At 44.3% G+C, this 22,202-nt stretch overlaps 1 protein-coding gene across 4 annotated transcripts in view; it reads left to right on the plus strand.

The window, feature by feature from the left end:
• LOC112232339 (zinc finger protein aebp2) overlaps window positions 1–22,202 on the plus strand; it is a 57,997-nt gene that overhangs the window by 2,472 nt on the left and 33,323 nt on the right. Inside the window, exons 2-5 of one of the 4 annotated variants that reach the window (XM_024399322.1) lie at window positions 8,722–8,959; window positions 9,243–9,350; window positions 9,548–9,740; window positions 14,306–14,430. In XM_024399322.1, coding sequence (XP_024255090.1) covers window positions 8,722–8,959; window positions 9,243–9,350; window positions 9,548–9,740; window positions 14,306–14,430 — 664 coding nt within the window. Of the gene's footprint in view, window positions 1–8,721; window positions 8,960–9,242; window positions 9,351–9,547; window positions 9,741–14,287; window positions 14,431–22,202 lie in introns of all 4 variants that reach the window. The other 3 variants (XM_024399320.1, XM_024399323.1, XM_024399321.2) reach the window with 3 other exon arrangements.

The raw sequence follows: 22,202 nt of genomic DNA on the forward strand, positions 1-22,202 counted from the left end.
AGTGCAATATTGCAAAACACAGTTTAGCCTTTTGTTAATCCACCTGTCATCTCAGATTTTGAAATTATGCTTTACATTATGCTTTACAGCTAAAGCAATCCAAGTGTTTGTGTAAATTTATCGATAACATAACATTATGTACACTAAGCATTAAGTAGCTAGGTCACGAAAAGCAATAAAAAAAATAGTTTACCTTTGATCTTCGGATGTTTTCAATCACGAGACTCCCAGTTACACAACAAATGTTCCTTTTGTTCCATAAAGATTTTTTTTTTTACCCAAAATACCAACGTCTGTTTAACATTTTGTTCAGAAATCCACAGGAAAGAGCAGTCACGACAACGCAGACGTATATTCCAAATAATATCCATAACGTCCACAGAAACATGTCAAACGTTTTTTATAATCAATCCTCAAGTTGTTTTTAAAATATACACTGCTCAAAAAAATAAAGGGAACACTAAAATAACACATCCTAGATCTGAATGAATGAAATATTCTTATTAAATACTTTTTTCTTTACATAGTTGAATGTGCTGACAACAAAATCACACACAAATTTGATTTCCATTGATAATTTATCAACCCATGGAGGTCTGGATTTGGAGTCACACTCAAAATTAAAGTGGAAAACCACACTACAGGCTGATCCAACTTTGATGTAATGTCCTTAAAACAAGTCCAAATGAGGCTCAGTAGTGTGTGTGGCCTCCACGTGCCTGTATGACCACCCTACAACACCTGGGCATGCTCCTGATGAGGTGGCGGATGGTCTCCTTAAGGATCTCCTCCCAGACCTGGACTAAAGCATCCGCCAACTCCTGGACAGTCTGTGGTGCAACGTGGCGTTGGTGGATGGAGCGAGACATGATGTCCCAGATGTGCTCAATTGGATTCAGGTCTGGGGAACGGGCGGGCCAGTCCATAGTATCAATGCCTTCCTCTTGCAGGAACTGCTGACACACTCCAGCCACATGAGGTCTAGCATTGTCTTGCATTAGGAGGAACCCAGGGCCAACCGCACCAGCAAATGGTCTCACAAGGGGTCTGAGGATCTCATCTCGGTACCTAGTGGCAGTCAGGCTACCTCTGGCCCGCACATGGAGGGCTGTGCGGCCCCCCAAAGAAATGCCACCCCACACCATGACTGACCCACTGCCAAGCCGGTCATGCTGGAGGATGTTGCAGGCAGCAGAACGTTCTCCACGGCGTCTCCAGACTCTGTCACGTGCTCAGTGTGAACCTGCTTTCATCTGTGAAGAGCACAGGGCGCCAGTGGTGGATTTGCCAATATTGGTGTTCTGTGGCAAATGCCAAACCTCCTGCACGGTGTTGGGCTGTAAGCACAACCCCCACCTGTGGACGTCGGGCCCTCATACCTCCCTCATGGAGTCTGTTTCTGACCGTTTGAGCAGACACATGCACATTTGTGGCCTGCTGGAATTCATTTTGCAGGGCTCTATCAGTGCTCCTCCTGCTCCTCCTTGCACAAAGGCGGAGGTAGCGGTCCTGCTGCTGGGTTGTTGCCCTCCTACAGCCTCCTCCACGTCTCCTGATGTACTGGCCTGTCTCCTGGTAGCGCCTTCATGCTCTGGACACTACGCTGACAGACACAGCAAACCTTCTTGCCACAGCTCGCATTGATGTGCCATCCTGGATGATCTGTGCTACCTGAGCCACTTGTGTGGGTTGTAGACTCCGTCTCATGCTACCACTAGAGTGAAAGCACCGCCAGCATTCAAAAGTGACCAAAATATCAGCCAGGAAGCATAGGAACTGAGAAGTGGTCTGTGGTCCCCACCTGCAGAACCACTCCTTTATTGGGGGTGTCTTGCTAATTGCCTATAATTTCCACCTGTTGTCTATTCCATTTGCACAACAGCATGTGAAATGTATTGTCAGTGTTGCTTCCTAAGTGGACAGTTTGATTTCACAGAAGTGTGATTGACTTGGAGTTATATTGTATTGTTTAAGTGTTCCCTTTATTTTTTTGAGCAGTGTATATTCGATAATATATCAACCGAGTGTGTAGCTTTTTCAATAACAGCGGGAGAAACAATGGCCGCTTTACTCAATTGCGCAAAACTCACACTGAGAGCCCCCACCTATCCACTTACGCAATGTGATCCTTCACGCTCACTTTTCAAAATAAAAGCCTGAAACTATGTCAAAAGACTGACACCGTAGGGAAGCCATAGAAAAGGGAATCTGGTTGATATCCCTTTAAATGGAGGATAGGCATGCATAGGAACAGAGAGGTTTCAAAATAAGAGGCACTTCCTGATTGGATTTTCCTCAGGCTTTCGCCTGCAATATCAGTTCTGTTATACTCACAGACAATATTTTTATAGTTTTGGAAACTTTAGAGTGTTTTCTATCCTAATCTGACAATTATATGCATATTCTATTTTCTGGGGCTGAGAAATGGGCAGTCTCAAATGGGTACGTTGTTTATCCAAAAAACGAAAATACTGCCCCCTACATGCAAAAGGTTAAACACTGTTTCCCATGCTTGTTCAATGAACCATAAACAATTAATGAACATGCACCTGTGGAATGGTCGTTAAGACACGAACAGCTTACAGACGGTAGGCAAATAAGGTCACAGTTATGAACATTTAGGACACTAAAGAGGCCTTTCTACTGACTGAAAAATACTAAAAGAAAGATGCCCAGGATCCCTGCGTGAACGTGCCTTGGGCATGCTGCAAGGAGGCATGAGGACTGCAGATGTGGCCAGGGCAATAAATTGCAATATCTGTACTGTGAGACGCCTAAGACAGCGTTACAGGGAGACAGGATGGAGAGCTGATCGTCCTCGCAGTGGCAGACCACATGTAACACCTGCGGATGATCGGTATATCCGAACATCACACCTACGGGACAGGTACAGGATGGCAACAGCAACTGCCCGAGTTACACCAGGAATGCACAATCCCTCCATCAGTGCTCAGACTGTCCGCAATAGGCTGAGAGAGGCTGGACTGAGGGCTTGTAGGCCTTGTTGTAAGACAGGTCCTCACCAGACATCACCAGCAACAACGTCACCTATGGGCACAAACCCACCGTCGCTGGACCAGACAGGACCCGCAAAAATATAGCCCTTCTTATATCAGCTGATATCTCAAAGTGCTGTATAGAAACCCAGCCTAAAACCCCAAATGGCAAGCAATGCAGGTGTAGAAGCACGGTGGCTAGGAAAAACTCCCTAGATAGGCCAAAACCTAGGAAGAAACCTAGAGAGGAATTATAACAGAACATGGCCAAGATGTTCAAATGTTCATAAATGACCAGCATGGTCAAATAATAATAATCACAGAAGGTGCAACAGATCAGCACCTCAGGAGTAAATGTCAGTTGGTGTTTCATAGCCTATCTCTACCGCTCCTGCTGTCTCTAGAGAGTTAAAAACAGCAGTTCTGGGACAGGTAGCACGTCCAGTGAACAGGTCAGGGTTCCATAGCCGCAGGCAGAACAGTTGCAACTGGAGCAACAGCACGGCCAGGTGGACTGGGGACAGCAAGGAGTCATCATGCCAGTTAGTCCCGAGGCATTGTCCTAGGGCTCAGGTCTTCAGAGAGAGAGAAAGAAAGAGAGAATTAGAGAGCATACTTACATTCACACAGGACACCGGATAAGACAGGAGAAGTACTCCAGATATAACGAACTGACCCTAGCCCCCGACACACAAACTACTGCAGCATAAATACTGGAGGCTGAGACAGGAGGTGCCAGGAGACACTGTGGCCCCATCAGATGATACCCCCAGACAGTGCCAAACAGGAATGATATAACCCCACCCACTTTGCCAAAGCACAGCCCCCACACCACTAGAGGGATATCTTCAACCACCAACTTACCATCCTGAGACAAGGCCGAGTATAGCCCTCAAAGATCTCCGCCACGGCTCAACCCAAGGGGGGGTGCCAACCCAGACAGGAAGATCACGTCAGTGACTCAACACAAGAGGCGCACACTCCAGCACCCCTCCTAGGGACGACATGAAAGAGCACCAGTAAGCCAGTTACTCAGCCCCTCTAAAATGGTTAGAGGCAGAGAATCCCAGTGGAGAGAGGGGAACCGGCCAGGTAGAGACGGCAAGGGCGGTTCGTTGCGCCAGAGCCTTTCCGTTCACCTTCACACTCCTGGGCCAGACTACACTCAATCATAGGACCTACTGAAGAGATTAGTCTTCAATAAAGACTTAAAGGTTGAGACCGAGCCTGCGTCTCTCACATGGGTAGGCAGACCATTCCATAAAAATTGAGCTCTATAGGAGAAAGCCCTGCCTCCAGCTGTTTGCTTAGAAATTCTAGGGACAATTAGGAGGCCTGCGTCTTGTGACCGTAGCATACGTGTAGTTATGTACGGCAGGACCAAATCAGAAAGATAGGGAGGAACAAGCCCATGTAATGCTTTATAGGTTAGCAGTAAAACCTTGAAATCAGCCCTTGCCTTAACAGGAAGCCAGTGTAGGGAGGCAAGCACTGGAGTAATATGATCAAATTTTGTGGTTCTAGTCAGGAAAAGTAGAGCATTGCAGTAACCTAGAAGTAACAAAACCATGGATACATTTTTCTGCATCAATTTTGGACAGAAAGTTTCTGATTTTTGCAATGTTACGTAGATGGAAAAAAGCTGTCATCAAAACGTCTTGATATGTTTGGAAATATCCATTAGCAATGTTGAAAGAGGGGAGATCTAAAAATGCAACAACTATCATGGGGTGCTAATATGACTAGGATAATGCCTTTGGGTGCTAGACAATGAAAAAAAGTTGGAGAGAAAAAACAATAGAAGAGGAGAATGCATATGAGGAAGTCTTAAATCATGGTTAAATAAAAATAAATAAATATGAGGAAGTCTTTTAAAATAACTGTTTCTATGGTGGTGATTTTGGCTATAGGCTACTTTGAAGCAAGGTAAGACATGACTCATAATATGAAGTAAAATGTATTAGTTTCAAACGATTTAAGGAACAGGAAAAATATAGGTATGCTAATGATAGACCTAGCTGTCTTCTAGTAGATGGAAAGGCTTTCCCAAAAACCTTCTTATTTTAATGTTAACTAGCTACAAAGAAGCCTTTGTCTACCTGGCAGATTAATATCATAATTGTCTGCATCAATCCAGTGGCCATTTGTTTTGCAATCTCTACAGAAACATGATAACCAAACAGTGCTAGGTGCCTGTGCACTTGAATTAAAGGGTAACTGCACACAAAAACCTAAAATGATTATTCCTAGACCTCAAGAGGTCTCCTGGTGTGGTTTAAGCATTGTTATGGACTTAGAAATCAAATGTTTTTGTTGTTCTATTAAGAAAGCATGACATTGAGAGCGAAAACCCGGGGGAAAAAATATATCTGAAACCTGTGAATTTATGACTGTCTCATTTCTGTTTCAATAGTAGGCCCACTATTAGCCTACTTGCACAGTACAGCTTGAGTTGGCCTGACTGTGAAAAACCAATATGGGATTTATCATTCAGCTTGTGTGTCACTGTTGCTCATAGAATGTTTCACACAGGGCGCCTTTTCTTCCCTGGGTGTACTCTAATTGGCAAAATTAGGGTATACTCACTTCTCTAGGCACCACTACACCACTGCGAATGACCATGCTTTGTAATGTTTCTGAAACAAGAAGTAATGTGGTAGGCTATGTTGTTCAATTTTATTACATTTTTTGTGACCTGAATCTTTTAACCAAAATATCAGATGAGACAAAAAAAAACTAACCAATTTACTTGCCCTAGCAGAGCTGGTTAGGCTGTTTTTTATGTTATCCAGAGCGTTGGTGACTGCAACTGTGCTTCTGGAAACAATTTTATTAAGCTTTTTTTTGCTAATGTTTACTGACACCGGCCATATTCAACGGGTGTTGACCGTTCGTAAATTCGTCAGTTAATCCTCTCTCGAATATACCAGCTATGTCTATCAGCAGTTGTTGCAGTGACATCCATTAATATTCTATTGAAATGGTTACTTGCATAGTTGAGTCTTTTGTTAAGACATGTAGCTAGCTAGCTAAACAATTAACCATAATCCCAACTCATGACGTTACTACCCTGTATGAATATGCAGGTAGATAACCAACCAGGTTCAATGTTAGCTAGCTAACTAGCAAAACAAATGGATCTGAGATATTAGTAATATTACTTCACAGATCATACGTTAGCTAGCTGACCTAACAACAGCAGTCAAGTACCCAAGCTAACTGGCTGACGTTGGCTAGTTTGCTAGCTACTTCCAGATGCAAATGAGAGAACAGCTCACTCTGACCATTTTACTTGCCATAGCAGAGCTGGTTAGAATGTTTTTATGTTATCCAGAGCGTTGGTAACTGCAACTGTGCTGCTGGCAACAATTTAATTATTGAAAATTTATACAGTAACATTTTTCCCAACGTTTACTGACACCGGCCACATTCAACGGGTGTTGAGCGTTCGTAAATGTGTCACTCAGACGAGAGTGCTCTGAAATCGGAGTAGATAGCCAGAGCAAATGTACCAGCTACGTCTATCAACAGTTGTTGCAGTGACATGAAAATTTTATTGAAATAGTTACTTGCATAGTGGAGTCTTTTGTTAAGATATGTCGCTAGCTAGCTAAACAATGAACCATAAACCCAACTCATGATGTTATTACCCACCATGAATCTACAGGTAGCTAACCAACCAGGTTCAATGTTTGCTAGCTAACATTAGGCTATAACTAGCAAAGCAAATGGCTCTGAGATACAAATAATATTACTACACAGATCATACACATAACGTTAACTATTGAGTCAGCCAGCTAACGTTAACTAGCTAGCTAACAGTATGCTTTAACTTGAAATGAAAACAACTTTCTGACACAATTAGAAATGTGTAATATCTGAAAATGTAGCTAGCTACACTATCATACCCCCGTATACATGGATGGACGCTTCTACCTCTCTGTCACGGATGCCATGGTTGCCCTTAGTTTGAAGATGTAATCCATCTCCTTAGCTATCATACTCTAACTCCACTGATTTCAAAACGGGGTCCTCCAGAAAGTGGAGAGCAGCACTTATGCAGATCTACTATGCGATATCTGTCACATCTACTCCTGCTCCTCCCCTCCGGTGTTCGACGTCGCAGGTTTACTAACCACCTGTCCTGGAAACCATCATTACGCTCACCTGGCATCAATCATTATGCGCACCTGCGCTTCATCATGAGGCACAACCTGGATTCCATTACATTACTAATTGCCTCCCCTTTATCTGGCACTCCCTTAGGTTCTTTCCCCAGGCAGTATTGTTTCATGTCAAGATGCTACTCCTATGTTGTATTATTCCATGTTCTTTGTTATATTAAACTTACCACCTGCACCTGCTTCTCAACTCCCAGAGTCTATGTTACAATATCTTTCAAAACATGCCGTGTTAGAATAGATTACCCTACACATACTGATCAGTTCAAATAGACAGAAGCATGCTCCATGGCAGACCAGTCCGAACTCATCTCTCGGCATGTCCAGCCCACTCATTTTCTCAGCCAATCATGGCTAGCGGGAAGGATGCTGACTTTTTCTGTGGCTAAACCAACTAGGCTTGTAATAAATAAAAAATATTTGTATTTACAGATAGCATACAAGTTTGTTATTAAGGCACATGAAAGTTTTAAACACGCTTTTGCCAACAATTTATTATTTTTTACATTCAAATGGCTCTCCTGTGGAGTAGTGACAGGCGACATATGCCTTGGGTCCTGAAACGAGTCACAAATGTTTAGCTTCCCCTTTAAGGGCGGGAGATTACCGTGGGTTATGGGGCAGTCCTATTGTGTGTGTGAGTGAGTGAGATTTTGGCTCTAACGAGTAGTAGCAGTAATTTATCAGTTGAAGCATCAGACTCAAACTAACATTGAGAAACAACCGAGCTTGTGAACAAAACATTGTAAATAACCAAGAAACATGAGGACAAAGTCTCACTTTGAAGAATTTCAAGTCATTTAGACTAACTTTTAGGCCTGTGCAATGCACCTCTAAAAATTAATCTATCAGTATCAGCACTTAACTCAGTGCGCACTGCTCCCCAGCCAGGCATGATAAATATTTCTTTGTGTGATTAGTAGGTATGAAACAAAACAGTAGATATGCAGTATTTTTATATTTTTCTGCTATAAATCACATATTGCACATGTGCTCATACTTGATCATAACTCATACTTTACTTTTTACTTTATTTTATTTTTATCATTGTAATGCTCGCACTGTAGAACCCTAAAAATTGACCACCAGCCCAGTTTGTGAAATAAAGTTTCTTAACAGACAATACCTACATTTAGCCGCATTTGGTGGGTGGCGGGTGTTCATGTTATGCCCTGACCATAATGCATGTCTAAGACTCCCAGAAATGGCATGTGTGTCAAATCAACCGCTGCAGCAGGTGCATGTACAGCTTTGAGTACACACCCACACACACACAGGCAATCTGTTCTATTAGAAACAATGCTCCACCCTACTGTCAATCTTTACACACCTGTTCTTTACTGTCATGTATAGAATACAGATGTCTACTTCTTTTGCACTCTTAATTCTTAGGAGTGGATCACAGTCTAAAGACCGAGATAATATAGAGATGGAGACCAGAACTGCTGGACTGTTTTGCTCTGGTCAGTTTGCTACAGTGGTTAATTGTAACATCTCTTTAACCTCTCAATCACTATTTTTCTCATTCTCTTACTCTCTCTCAGTGTCAGCAGCACCCTAATGGACATGGAGAGCACGGTATCCAGCGGGCGTTCCACCCCAGCCATGATGAATGGACAGGGCAGTGCCGCCCAGTGCCACTCCACTACCAAGGGCCAGGCGGTTGGCTATACCTGTTGTTGGGACCAGTGTGGCCTCTGCTTCACCTGCAGCCCTGACCTGGCTGAACACATCAGGGGCATGCATGTCGATGGACAAAGAGGAGGGGTGGGTAGAACCAGGGTAATACAGGCTGTTCTGTAAGGCTACAAGTATTTAAGCTTTGTGTGTCTCTGTGGGATCACTCTCCCTCTCTGTATTCCTCTTTAGACCCACTTGTTAGCCCGCAAACAGCTGTCTGGAGAAGCGACTTCTTCTAAAATAGTTTTTGCTTGTCTGATCTTTATCTCGCCACCATATCCAACTCTTTTCTATCTCTGTCTCTCTTCTCTGTCTCCTCTCTCTCAACTCTCTTGCTCATGCCATCTCGCTCTCTCTTTCTCACTTTCTCACACTCTTCCTCCAGGTGTTTGTGTGTCTGTGGAAGGGCTGTAAGGTGTACAACACCCCTTCCACCAGTCAGAGCTGGCTCCAGAGACACATGCTGACACACAGCGGAGACAAACCCTTCAAGGTAATTTAATCATATATTCCAGACACTTTTATCCAGAGTACAGTAAGTGCATATATTTTTTTGTATATGCATGCGATCCCTGCAGAAATTGTAGCATTGTTACCAGATGGTGGTCAGGTTGTTTACTGAATGGTGACCTGCTTGTCACTGACCCTTGCTCTCACTCTCTTTCTCTCTTCCTCTCTCTCCCACTGTAGTGTGTGGTCGGGGGCTGCAATGCCAGTTTCGCGTCCCAGGGGGGGCTAGCGCGCCATGTTCCCACCCACTTCAGCCAGCAGAGCTCCTCTAAGCTGTCCAGTCAGGGCAGAATGAAGGAGGAGTCACCCTCTAAGGCTGGGCTTAATAAGAGAAAGAAACGAATCCTGATGAACAAACGCAGGCGTTCCCTACGTATGTACCCACTACAGTGTGTGTTTGTGTTCTGGAAAATGTTTTACTACTATATGCCTTCATGTGCATTTTCTATAACTAGTTATAGCCTACTTTATATTTGATCTATTTTATTGAAGGAGAATACATGGTAAACTTTATTAAGGAATAGCAGTGGACTTATTTATTTATTAGTGTGTGTGAGTAGTTGCTGTGTGTGCAAGTGGTTTCTGTGTGTGTGTGTCATTAAAACTAAAAGAGATGTTTTAGCCTGCTTTTAGTCCTCTGGGAAGAGAGGTTAGAATTGGACTGCACATACACACATAAAGTGCCTTCAGAAAGCATTCATACCCCTTAATTTATTCCACATGTTGTTGTTACAGCCTGAATTCAAAATGGATTCAAATGCGCCAAATACAACAGGTCTAGAACTTACTGTGAAATGTTTACTGACATGCCCTTAACCAACAAAGCAGGTTTTAAGAAAAAATATAAAACAGTAACAAAACGAAAATAACAATAACGAGGCTATATACATGGAGTACCGGTACCGAGTCAATGTGTGGGGGTACAGGTTAGTAATGAGGCTATATACATGAGGTACCGGTACAGACTCAATGTGTTGGGGTACAGGTTAGTAATGAGGCTATATACATGGGGTACCGGTATCGAGTCAATGTGTTGGGGTACAGGTTAGTAATGAGGCTATATACATGGGGTATTGGTACCGAGTCAATGTGTGGGGGTACAGGTTAGTAATGAGGCTATATACATGGGGTACTGGTACCGAGTCAATGTGTGGGGGTACAGGTTAGTAATGAGGCTATATACATGAGGTACTGGTACCGAGTCAATGTGTGTGGGTACAGGTTAGCCAAAGAAATGTGTTTTTCTCACCCATCTACACACAATACTCCATAATGACAAAGTGAAAACATGTTTTTAGAATTTTTTGCAAATGTATTGAAAATTAAATACAGAAATTTGTATTCACACCCCTTTGCTCCGACCCTCCAAATTGAGCAAAGGTGCATCCAACTTCCTTTGATCATCCTTGAAATGTCACTCCAACTTGATTGGAGTCCACCTGTGGCCAATTAATTGTTTAGACATGATTTATAAAGAAACACACCTGTCTATATAAGGTCCCTATTAGGTATGAAGGTAAGACCCAGATGCAGACCACGTCGAACCATGTTTCAACAGGGGCAGGCGATTGACAGGTCAGGCAGACAGTGGTAAGTAAAACCAGAGGTGGGGCAAGAGTACCAGACCGCAAGCAGGGTCAGGGTTAGGCAGAGTGGTCAGGCTGGTGGGCTCAGACAAAATGAGAAAAAAAATCCAGAAAATCACATTGTAGGATATTTAATGAATTTATTTGCAAATTATGGTGGAAAATAAGTATTTGGTCAATAACAAAAGTTTATCTCAATACTTTGTTATATACCCTTTGTTGGCAATGACAGAGGTCAAATGTTTTCTGTAAGTCTTCACAAGGTTTTCACACACTGTTGCTGGTATTTTGGCCCATTCCTCCATGCAGATCTCCTCTAGAGCAGTGGTGTTTTGGGGCTGTTGCTGGGCAACACAGACTTTCAACTCCCCCCAAAGATTTTCTATGGGGTTGAGATCTGGAGACTGGCTAGGCCACTCCAGGACCTTGAAATGCTTCTTACGAAGCCACTCCTTCGTTGCCCGGGCGGTGTGTTTGGGATCATTGTCATGCTGAAAGACCCAGCCACGTTTCATCTTCAATGCCCTTGCTGATGGAAGGAGGTTTTCACTCAAAATCTCACGATACATGGCCACATTCATTCTTTCCTTTACACGGATCAGTCGTCCTGGTCCCTTTGCAGAAAAACAGCCCCAAAGCATGATGTTTCCACACCCATGCTTCACAGTAGGTATGGTGTTCTTTGGATGCAACTCAGCATTCTTTGTCCTCCAAACACGACGAGTTGAGTTTTTACCAAAAAGTTATATTTTGGTTTCATCTGACCATATGACATTCTCCCAATCTTCTTCTGGATCATCCAAATGCTCTCTAGCAAACTTCAGACGGGCCTGGACATGTACTGGCTTAAACAGGGGGACACGTCTGGCACTGCAGGATTTGAGTCCCTGGCAGCGTAATGTGTTAGTGATGGTAGGCTTTGTTACTTTGGTCTCAGCTCTCTGCAGGTCATTCACTAGGTCCCCCCGTGTGGTTCTGGGATTTTTGTGATCATTTTGACCCCATGGGGTGAGATCTTGTGTGGAGCCCCAGATCGAGGGAGATTATCAGTGGTCTTGTATGTCTTCCATTTCCTAATAATTGCTCCCACAGTTGATTTCTTCAAACCAAGCTGCTTACCTGTTGCAGATTCAGTCTTCACAGCCTGGTGCAGGTCTACAATTTTGTTTCTGGTGTACTTTGACAGCTCTTTGGTCTTGGCCATAGTGGAGTTTGGAGTGTGACTGTTTGAGGTTGTGGACAGGTCTTTTATACTGATAACAGGCAACGAGTGGAGGACAGAGGATCCTCTTAAAGAAGGTCTGTGAGAGCCAGAAATCTTGCTTGTTTGTAGGTGACCAAATACTTATTTTCCACCATAATTTGCAAATGAATTCATAAAAAATCCTACAATGTGATTTTCTGTATTTTTTTTCTAATTTTATGTCATAATTGAAGTGTACCTATGATGAAAATTACAGGCCTCTCTCATATTTTTAAGTGGGAGAACTTGCACAATTGGTGGCTGACTAAATACTTTTTTGCCCCACTGTATCTGGGGAAGGGTCTAAAAACAATTTCTAGAGTGTTGAAAGTTTCCAAGAGCACAGTTGTCTCCATCATTGGGAAATGGAACAAATATGAAACTACCCAGACTCTGTGTAGAGGTTGCCGTCTGACAGAACTGAGCAACCGGGCAAGAAGGACCTTGGTCAGGGAGGTGACCAAGAACCCAATGTCTCAATGACCACTCTGACAGAACTACAGAGTTCCTTGACTAAGATGGGAGAACCTGCCAGAAGGAAATCAGTCTCGACAGCACTTCACCAATCTGGGCTTTATGGGAGTGTGGCCAGAGAGAAGCCACACCTAAGAAAAATGCATGTTTGCAATAGGCACGTGAAAGACTCGGATCATATGGCAAAATATTCGTGGTCTGATGGGGCAAAAATGTAAGTATTTTACCTGAGTGCAATGCGCTACGTCTAGAGAGAACCAGGCACAGCTCATCACCATCTCTACCGTGAAGCATGGGGGTGGCAGCATCATGCTGTGGAGATGCTTTTCAGTGGCAGGGACTGGGAGACTGGTAAGGATAGAGGGAACAATGAATGGAGCCAAGTAAAGGTAAATCCTGGATGGAACCTGATTCACAGTGCAATCAACCTTAGACTGGGGTGAAGATTTACATTCCAACAGGACAATGACCCCAAGCATACAGCCAAAGCAATGCTGAAATGGCTTCAGAAAAATAATTTGAAAGTCCTTGAGTGGCCCAGCCAATGCCCAGACTTAAGTCCCATTGGGAATCTGTGAAATACTTGAAGATTGCTGTTCTCCATCACTCCCCATCAAACTTATCAGAGTTTGAGAAATTCTGCAAGGAAAAATGAAAGAAAATCTGATAGACATACCAAAGACGACTCAAAGCTGTAATGGCGCTTCTACAAAAATATTGATTCAGGGGTGGGAATAATTGTGTAAATTAAATATTTCTGTATAAATTAGCAAATCTTTCTAAAAACATTATTTGTCATGTTGTCATTATAGGGTATTGTATGTAGATGGGTGAGATTTATCATTATTTTTAATCCATTTTGAATTCAGGCTGAAACAACTAAATTAAATGTGGAGTAAGTGAATACTTTCTGAAGGCACTGTATAGACAGACAGACAGACAGGTTTCCAGACAGACAGACAGACAGGTTTCCAGACAGACAGACAGACAGGTTTCCAGACAGACAGACAGACAGGTTTCCAGACAGACAGACAGACAGGTTTCCAGACAGACAGACAGACAGGTTTCCAGACAGACAGACAGGTTTCCAGACAGACAGACAGGTTTCCAGACAGACAGGGGTTGGAATGGTTTGTTACTTCAGGCACCTCCTTCAGCTTGAATTTTTGAGCTCGTCTAGACTCGTCTAGAAAGATTGATAAAGGGCCGTATAAAGTCAAGATGGGTCAAAATATTACTTCTCACTCGGGACAGCACTTGGGAGGAAGTTTGGATGGTGTCTGGCTCTTTGTCAGGAGAGAGAGAAATGTGAGAGTAGGACAGACAACACTTTTCTAAATATCTTTTGACATGAAAATGCCCTTGATTAATTTTCAGCCAGTCAGCCAACACATTCTCTCTCAACAATATCCCTGCTCTCTAGAATAATATGTTCAGCTCATAGTAGTAATACAGTAAAAAAGCAGCAATTCCATTCAGCAAGTTGTCCTATTTCACATTGTTTCATAGTAATCATCTTCGTGAGGAGACGGTAGTGTTGGTGCTGGCCTGGTCTCACTGCAGTCTACATGGTGTCTCCTCACCTCTCATCCCAGACTCTCTCTGCTCTCATCCCAGTGTCTCCTCTCCCACCAGCGAGGCCCCATGACTTCTTCGATGCCCAAACCATGGACGCCATCAGACACCGGGCTATCTGCCTTAACCTGGCCACACACATGGAGAGCACAGGCAATGGACACAGTGTGGTGTTCCACAGCACGGTTAGTCCGTAAAGGGCATACAGACACACGCGCACACACACACACAGAGCACTGGCAATGGACACAATGTGGTCTTCAACAGCACGTTTAGTCTATTAACCCTTGGGATCCTGCTACACCAGGCCTGGCCACAAGGCATGGTACATAACCCCGAATGAACCTCCTAGTCCTTACCCCCTAAGCACTGGTGTAGATCTGAGAGGATTGGATAGGAATCTGTAAAATGGCAACAATTCCACTTGGACTATCAAGGGCAAGATGGAGCTACCACCATATTACTTAGACATCCAATCCTCGGAAATCTACACAAGTGTCTGGGCGTTAGGGTTTAATGGTTGATTTGGGATTCAGAGTTAGAGATTCTCTCATCCTGAAAGTGTTCTTAAGTCTGTCTGTGCTGTTTTTGGATCAGTCTTTTTCACTTTAGCCCTAGGGGATGTCAGAGACCAACATTTTACAAAATTGTCTCTGTTCTCACTGAAGATGTTCTCAATGCACTTGCAGTGAACCTTGTGAATGCCCCTAGGATTGATTCAATACTTTTTGAATTCCTAGCTGGGTACACAGAGAGACAATGGGTCTGTTTTGTTATTTGATGCTTGTTGGTAAGTAATATATTATGAATGAGTTATAACTGCATTAGCACTTTACTGCCTCCGGGGGACAAGGGTTACATTCCAAATGGCACCCTATTCCCTACACAGTGCACTACTTTTGACCAGGGCCCATAGGGCTATGTTAAAAATAGTGTACTATATAGGGTAAAGGGTGCCATTTGGGATGCAGTTAAGGAGTGGACCGACCTCACCTACGCACTTCTTTGATTTCCTTATTTTTTTAAATTACCAGATAAGGTTGTTTCTGTTTTGCTGACTAAGGCTTTCTCCTCTTGTGTAGCGATTGGTTGACTTTTCAGCCATGTATTAATAGATGCATATTGAATAGTGATTGTCAGTGTGAATATGAATGGTGGACTGAGTTTTGTGAATGACTGTCTGTAATATCGTAGAGCATCACCAGAGGGCAGTTTGTCCCCTTCATTAAAATGGTTGTAGGTTGGTTGGTCTCTTCCATAAAAGCAGAGGAAAGTAAAGGGTATCACAATCAGCTGTGCTATTTTATCGCTCACCAGTAGCTGACTGATTCCTAGTTTGCAGAGGAATGGCACTTGTCACTGGGCAGTATCACAGGGCACCCATGCATCAGTGAGTTTGCCTGCACATACTCTCACACTCAAATCAAATTGTATTTGTCACATACACAAGTTTAGCAGATGTTATTACGGGTGTAGCGAAATTCTTGTAATGCTCTCATTACAGTACTCAAATGTGCAGGTGTAGACTTTACTGTGAAATGCTTACTAAAAAAGTAAGACATTTTACAAATAGAAATAGAAAATAGTAGGAGTACTCGTACCCAGGGATCACATTTACGCAGAATTCTGCATTTTCAAAATAAATATCATAGCACTTCTGTTGTCATCTGATGAAAATTAAGCTATTTTCTGCTGAATGTGTTGCACTAATGTATATTATGTGAAGGCAAATTTTATTATTTCACCTTTATTTAACCAGGTAGGCTAGTTGAGAACAAGTTCTCATTTGCAACTGCGACCTGGCCAAGATAAAGCGTAGCAATTCGACACATACAACAACACAGAGTTACACAGGAAAAATAAACAGAACATACAGTCAATAATACAGTAGAAGAAAGGAAAAGAAAAAGTCTATATACAGTGAGTGCAAATGAGGTAAGTTAAGGAAATAAATTGGCTATGGTGGCAAAGTAATTACAATATAGCAATTAAACATGGGAATGGTAGATCGGCAGAAGATGAATGTGCAGGTAGAGATACTGGGGTGCAAAGGAACTAAATAAATAAATACCTGTATGGGGATGAGGTAGGTAGATAAATGGACTGTTTACAGGTGGGCTATGTACAGGTGCAGTGATCTGTAAGCTGCTCTGACAGCTGGTGCTTAAAGCTACTGAGGGAGATATGAGTCTCCAGCTTCAGAGATTTTTGCAATTCGTTCCAGTCATGGGCAGCAGAGAACTGGAAGGAAAGACGACCAAAGGAAGAATTGGCTTTGGGGGTGACCAGTGAGATATACCTGCTGAAGCGCGTGCTATGAGTGGGTGCTGCTATGGTGACCAGTGAGCTGAGATAAGGCAGGGCTTTACCTAGCAGAGACTTGTAGATAACCTGTAGCCAGTGGGTTTGGCGACAAGTATGAAGCGAGAACAAGTATGTTGCGATATAGGAAGCCAATTCTAGATTTAATTTTGGTGCTTAATGTGAGTCTGGAAGGAGAGTTTGCAGTCTAACCAGACACCCAGGTATGTGTAGTTGTCCACGTATTCAGAGCTGTCCAGAGTAGTGATGCTGGACAGGCGAGCAGGTGCGGGCAGTGATCGATTGAATAGCATGCATTTAGTTTTACTTGCGTTTTAAGAGCAGTTGAAGGCCACGGAAGGAGAGTTGTATGGCATTGAAGCTCGTCTGGAAGTTAGTTAACACAGTGTCCAAGGAGGGGCCAGAAGTCTACAGAATGGTGTCGTCTGCGTAGAGGTGGATCAGAGAGTCACCAGCAGCAAGAGCAACATCATTGATGTATACTGAAAAGAGAGTCGGCCCGAGAATTGAACCCTGTGGCACACCCATAGAGACTGTCAGAGGTCCGGACAACAGGCCCTCCGATTTGACACACTGAACTCTATCAGAGAAGTAGTTGGTAAACCAGGCGAGGCAATTGTTTGAGAAACCAAGGCTGTCGAGTCTGCCAATAAGAATGTTGTGATTGACAGAGTCAAAAGCCTTGGCCAGGTCGATGAATACGGCTGCACAGTAATGTCTCTTATTGATGGCGGTTATGATGTTTAGAACCTTGAGCATGGCTGAGGTGCACCCATGACCAGCTCTGAAACCAGATTGCATAGCGGAGAAGGTATGGTGGGATTCGAAATGGTCAGTAATCTGTTTGTTAACTTGGCTTTCGAAAACCTTAAAGGCAGGGCAGGATAGATATAGGTCTGTAGCAGTTTGGGTCTAGAGTGTCACCTCCTTTGAAGAGGGGGATGACCGCAGCAGCTTTCCAATCTTTGGGAATCTCAGACAATACGAAAGACAGGTTGAACAGGCTAGTAATAGGGGTTGCAACAATTTCGGCAGATAATTTTAGAAAGAGGGGGTCCATATTGTCTAGCCCGGCTGATTTGTAGGGGTCCAGATTTTGCAGCTCTTTTAGAACATCAGGTATCTGGATTTGGGTAAAGGAGAAATGGTGGGGGCTTTTGGCGGGGTGCTGTGGAGGGTGCCGGGCAGTTGACCGGGGTTGGGGTAGCCGTAGCCATGTGGAAAGCATGGCCAGCCGTAGAAAAATACTTATTGAAATTCTCAATTATAGTGGATTTATCGGTGGTGACAGTGTTTCCTAGCCTCAGAGCAGTGGGCAGTTGGGAGGAGGTGCTCTTATTCTCCATGGACTTTAGTGTCCCAGAACCTTTTTGAGTTAGTACTACAGGATGCAAATTTCTGTTTGAAAAAGCTTGCTTTAGCTTTTCTAACTGCCTGTGTATATTTGTTCCTAACTTCCCTGAAAAGTTGCATATCACGGGGGCTATTCGATGCTAATGCAGAACGCCACAGGATGTTTTTGTGCTGGTCAAGGGCAGACAGGTCTGGAGTGAACCAAGGACTATATTTATTCCTGGTTCTACATTTTTTGAGAGGTGCATGCTTATTTAAGATGGTGAGGAAGGCACTTTTAAAGAATAGCCAGGCATCATCTACTGACGGGATGAGGTCAATGTCATTCCAGGATACCCCGGCCAGGTCAATTAGAAAGGCCTGCTCCCAGAAGTGTTTCAGGGAGTGTTTGACAGTGATGAGGGGTGGTCGTTTGGTCGCAGGCAATGAGGCAGTGATCGCTGAGATCTTGATTGAAAACAGCAGAGGTGTATTTGGAGTTAGTTAGTTAGGATCACATCTATGAGGGTGCCCGTGTTTACTGATTTGGGGTTGTACCTGGTAGGTTCATTGATAATTTGTGTGAGATTTAGGGCATCAAGCTTAGATTGTAGGATGGGCGGGGTGTTAAGCATGTCCCAGTTTAGGTCACCTAGTAGCACGAACTCAGAAGATAGATGGGGGGCAATCAATTCACATATGGTATCGAGGGCACAGCTGGGGGCAGAGGGAGGTTTATAGCAAGCGGCAACAGTGAGAGACTTGTTTCTGGAAAGGTGAATTTTTAGAAGTAGAAGCTCAAATTGTTTGGGTACAGACTAGGCCTGCAGAGTTCTGTATTACTATCTATCTTTGCAGTAGATTGCAACACCACCCCCTTTGACAGTTCTATCTTTGCGGAAAAAGTTATAGTTAGCGATGGAGATTTCAGGGTTTTTGGTGGTTTTCCTAAGCCAGGATTCAGACACGGCTAAGACATCTGGGTTGGCAGAGTGTGCTAAAGCAGTGAGTAAAACAAACTTAGGGAGTAGGCTTCTAATGTTAACATGCATGAAACCAAGGCTTTTACGTTTACAGAAGTCAACAAATGAGAGCACTTGGGGGGTGGGAGTGGAGCTAGGCACTGCAGGACCTGGATTAACCTCCACATCACCAGAGGAACAGAGGAGAAGTAGGATAAGGGTACGGCTAAATGCTACACAAACTGGCCGTCTAGCACGTTCGGAACAGAGAGTAAAAGGAGCAGGTTTCTGGGCACGATAGCATAGATTCAAGGCATAGTGTACAGACAAAGGTACGGTAGGATGTGAGTACATTGGAGGTAAACCTAGGCATTGAGTAATGATGAGAGAGATATAGTCTCTAGAGACGTTTAAACCAGGTGATGTCATCGCACATGTTGGAGGTGGAACAACATGGTTGGTTAAGGCATATTGAGCAGGGCTAGAGGGTCTACAGTGAAATAAGACAGTAATCACTAACCAGGACAGTAATGGATGAGGCCTATTGATATTAGAGAGAGGCATGCGTAAACAAGTGAACATATGAGTGGTTGGGCTGGCTGGGGACACGGCGATTCAGACTGTTAGCAGGCCGATGCTAACAAGCAAACTGTTAGTAGGCCGGGGCTAAAAAAGCTAGCAGTTAGCAAGCCGGGTTAGCAAGCAAGCTGTTAGCAGGGGCTAGCAGTTACAGACCGGGCAGGCAAGCTAGCAGTTACAGACCGGGCAGGCAAGCTAGCAGTTAGCAGGCCGGGGCAGGCAAGCTAGCAGTTAGCAGGCCGGGGCAGGCAAGCTAGCAGTTAGCAGGCCGGGGCAGGCAAGCTAGCAGTTAGCAGGCCGGGGCAGGCAAGCTAGCAGTTAGCAGGCCGGCAAGCTAGCAGGCAAGCTTAGCAGTTAGCAGGCCGGGGCAGGCAAGCTAGCAGTTAGCAGGCCGGGGCAGGCAAGCTAGCAGTTAGCAGGCCGGGGCAGGCAAGCTAGCAGTTAGCAGGCCGGGGCAGGCAAGCTAGCAGTTAGCAGGCCGGGGCAGGCAAGCTAGCAGTTAGCAGGCCGGGGCAGGCAAGCTAGCAGGCCGGGGCAGGCAAGCTAGCAGTTAGCAGGCCGGGGCAGGCAAGGCAAGCTAGCAGGCCGGGGCAGGCAAGCTAGCAGTTAGCAGGCCGGGGCAGGCAAGCAAGCAGATAGCAGGGACTAGAATGTTAACCTTTGGGGGACGTCGCGATGGGGGTAGTTCTGTTTTTACCTCTTCATGCGGTGATGTCGATAGACCAGTCGTGGAATTAGTAGGGTTCCAAGTAGCTCTAGGTAGCTAGCAGGCCTAGCTGGTTAGCATAATGGGCCTTCAGCGGGCGTCGCGCCTGAGGGGCCTGTTGGAGTTCTCGGGCAGATTATGTTGCTATTCCAGTCGTAGGGGATCTGCGGGGTTCCATGCCCCGTACCGGCTGTAGAAGGGGTCCGGATATTGTAGCCCAGGAGTATGCTTCGGTGGTAGCACAGGAGCCCTGGCTGGGCTAGCTTCAAGCTAATTGGTACTTGCTCTGGGATGGAAACGCTAGCCAGGAGTAGTCATCCGGGATTGCCGTTAGCTAGTTGTGAAGATCCAGATGAAAATGTTCAGTTTGCGGTAGGAATCCAGGGATTAAAATAATAGGTCCGTTATGCTTTGGTTAGAGTCACGTTGTTCGAACTGGCGAGAGCTTTCCGAGCTGAAGGTTAGCTGATGACCGCTGGCAATGGTTTGCTGACTGATGGCTGATCCACCCCTAAGAAAAAAAAGGAAAAAAAACTTTGTTCCAATATTTCTGTAATTCAGAGATATTTATTCTCATAGTGATTCATTATGAATCCATAGCTAAATAAACATCAGCATTTTGAAAGAGTTCTTATCATTATTTTATTAACAAAAGCATAAAGATGTTGATGAAGAAATACTTTACTGCTGTTTTGAGTTATAAATGTAACACTTCAGAGTACTTAAGCATCGAATACATTGCCAGTAGGGGGATGTTCACACCTACAGTAGCCATAAAGAGTCTATTGTCCTGCTAATCGGGCTACAACTGTTTGAAAACCTGTTTTTAAAAACCCACCAGCTGTCCATCACTACTGTAAATAAAACACAGCATCTTGTTTACATTATTTCTGACATTGTTAGCCCAGAAAATCTCAAGTGTTATTACATACAGCTGGGAAGAACTATTGGAAATAAAAGAGATGTCAACTTACGACCAGGAATACGTCTTTCCCGAAGCAGACCTCCACCCTGGACATGCGATCTTATCCCAGAGGCCTTCCCAAAACAGCGCAGTCACCACAGGAGAGGCAGACAGAGCGGCCTACTGGTCAGACTCAGAAGGCGAGCACACCATCCACCACTTCCGAGCATTTTACTCGCCAATGTCCAATCTCTAGATAACAAGGTGGACGAAATTAGGGCACGAGTTGCCTTCCAGAGGGACATCAGAGATTGTAACGTTCTCTGTTTCATGGAAACATGGCTCACTCGGGATAATGTTGTCAGAGTCGGTACAGCCACTCGGTTTCTTCACGCATCGCGCCGACAGAAACAAACATCTCTCTGGTAAGAAGAAGGGCAGGCGTGTATGCCTTATGATAAACGACTCATGATATAATCACAACAACATACAGGAACTCAAGTCCTTTTGTTCACCCGACCTAGAATTCCTTACAATCAAATGCCGACCGCATTATCTTCCAAGAGAATTCTCTTCGATTATAGTCACAGCCGTGTATAACCCCCCCAATGACTCCATTTTGTTGTTCCCAGCCTATAGACATGATCTAAAATGGGAAACGCCTGCATTCAGGTCAATACAACGCTGGTCTGACCAATCATATTCCACGCTCCAAGATTGCTTCAATCATGTTGACTGGGATATGTTCCGGATAGCCTCAGACAATAACATTGATGTATACGCTGACTCGGTGAGCGAGTTTATTAGCAAGTGCATCAGATATTCTTCTCTGCAGATCCTCTCAAGCTCTGTCAGGTTGGATGGGGAGCATCGCTGCACAGCTATTTTCAGGTCTCTCCATTGATGTTCGGTAGCGTTCATGTCCGGGTTCTGGCTGGGTCACTCAAGGACATTCAGAGACTTGTCCTGAAGCCACTGCATTGGTTTGGCTATGTGCTTAGGGTCATTGTCCTGTTGGAAGATGAATCTTCGCCCCATTCTGAGGTCCTGAGCTCTCTGGCGCAGGTTTTCAAGAATCTGTACTTTGCTCCATTCATCTTTCCCTTGATCCTGACTAGTACCCCAGTCCCTGCCTCTGAAAAACATCCCCAC

Source organism: Oncorhynchus tshawytscha, linkage group LG06 (assembly GCF_018296145.1).
Source record: "Oncorhynchus tshawytscha isolate Ot180627B linkage group LG06, Otsh_v2.0, whole genome shotgun sequence".
NCBI classification, from domain to species: domain Eukaryota; kingdom Metazoa; phylum Chordata; class Actinopteri; order Salmoniformes; family Salmonidae; genus Oncorhynchus; species Oncorhynchus tshawytscha.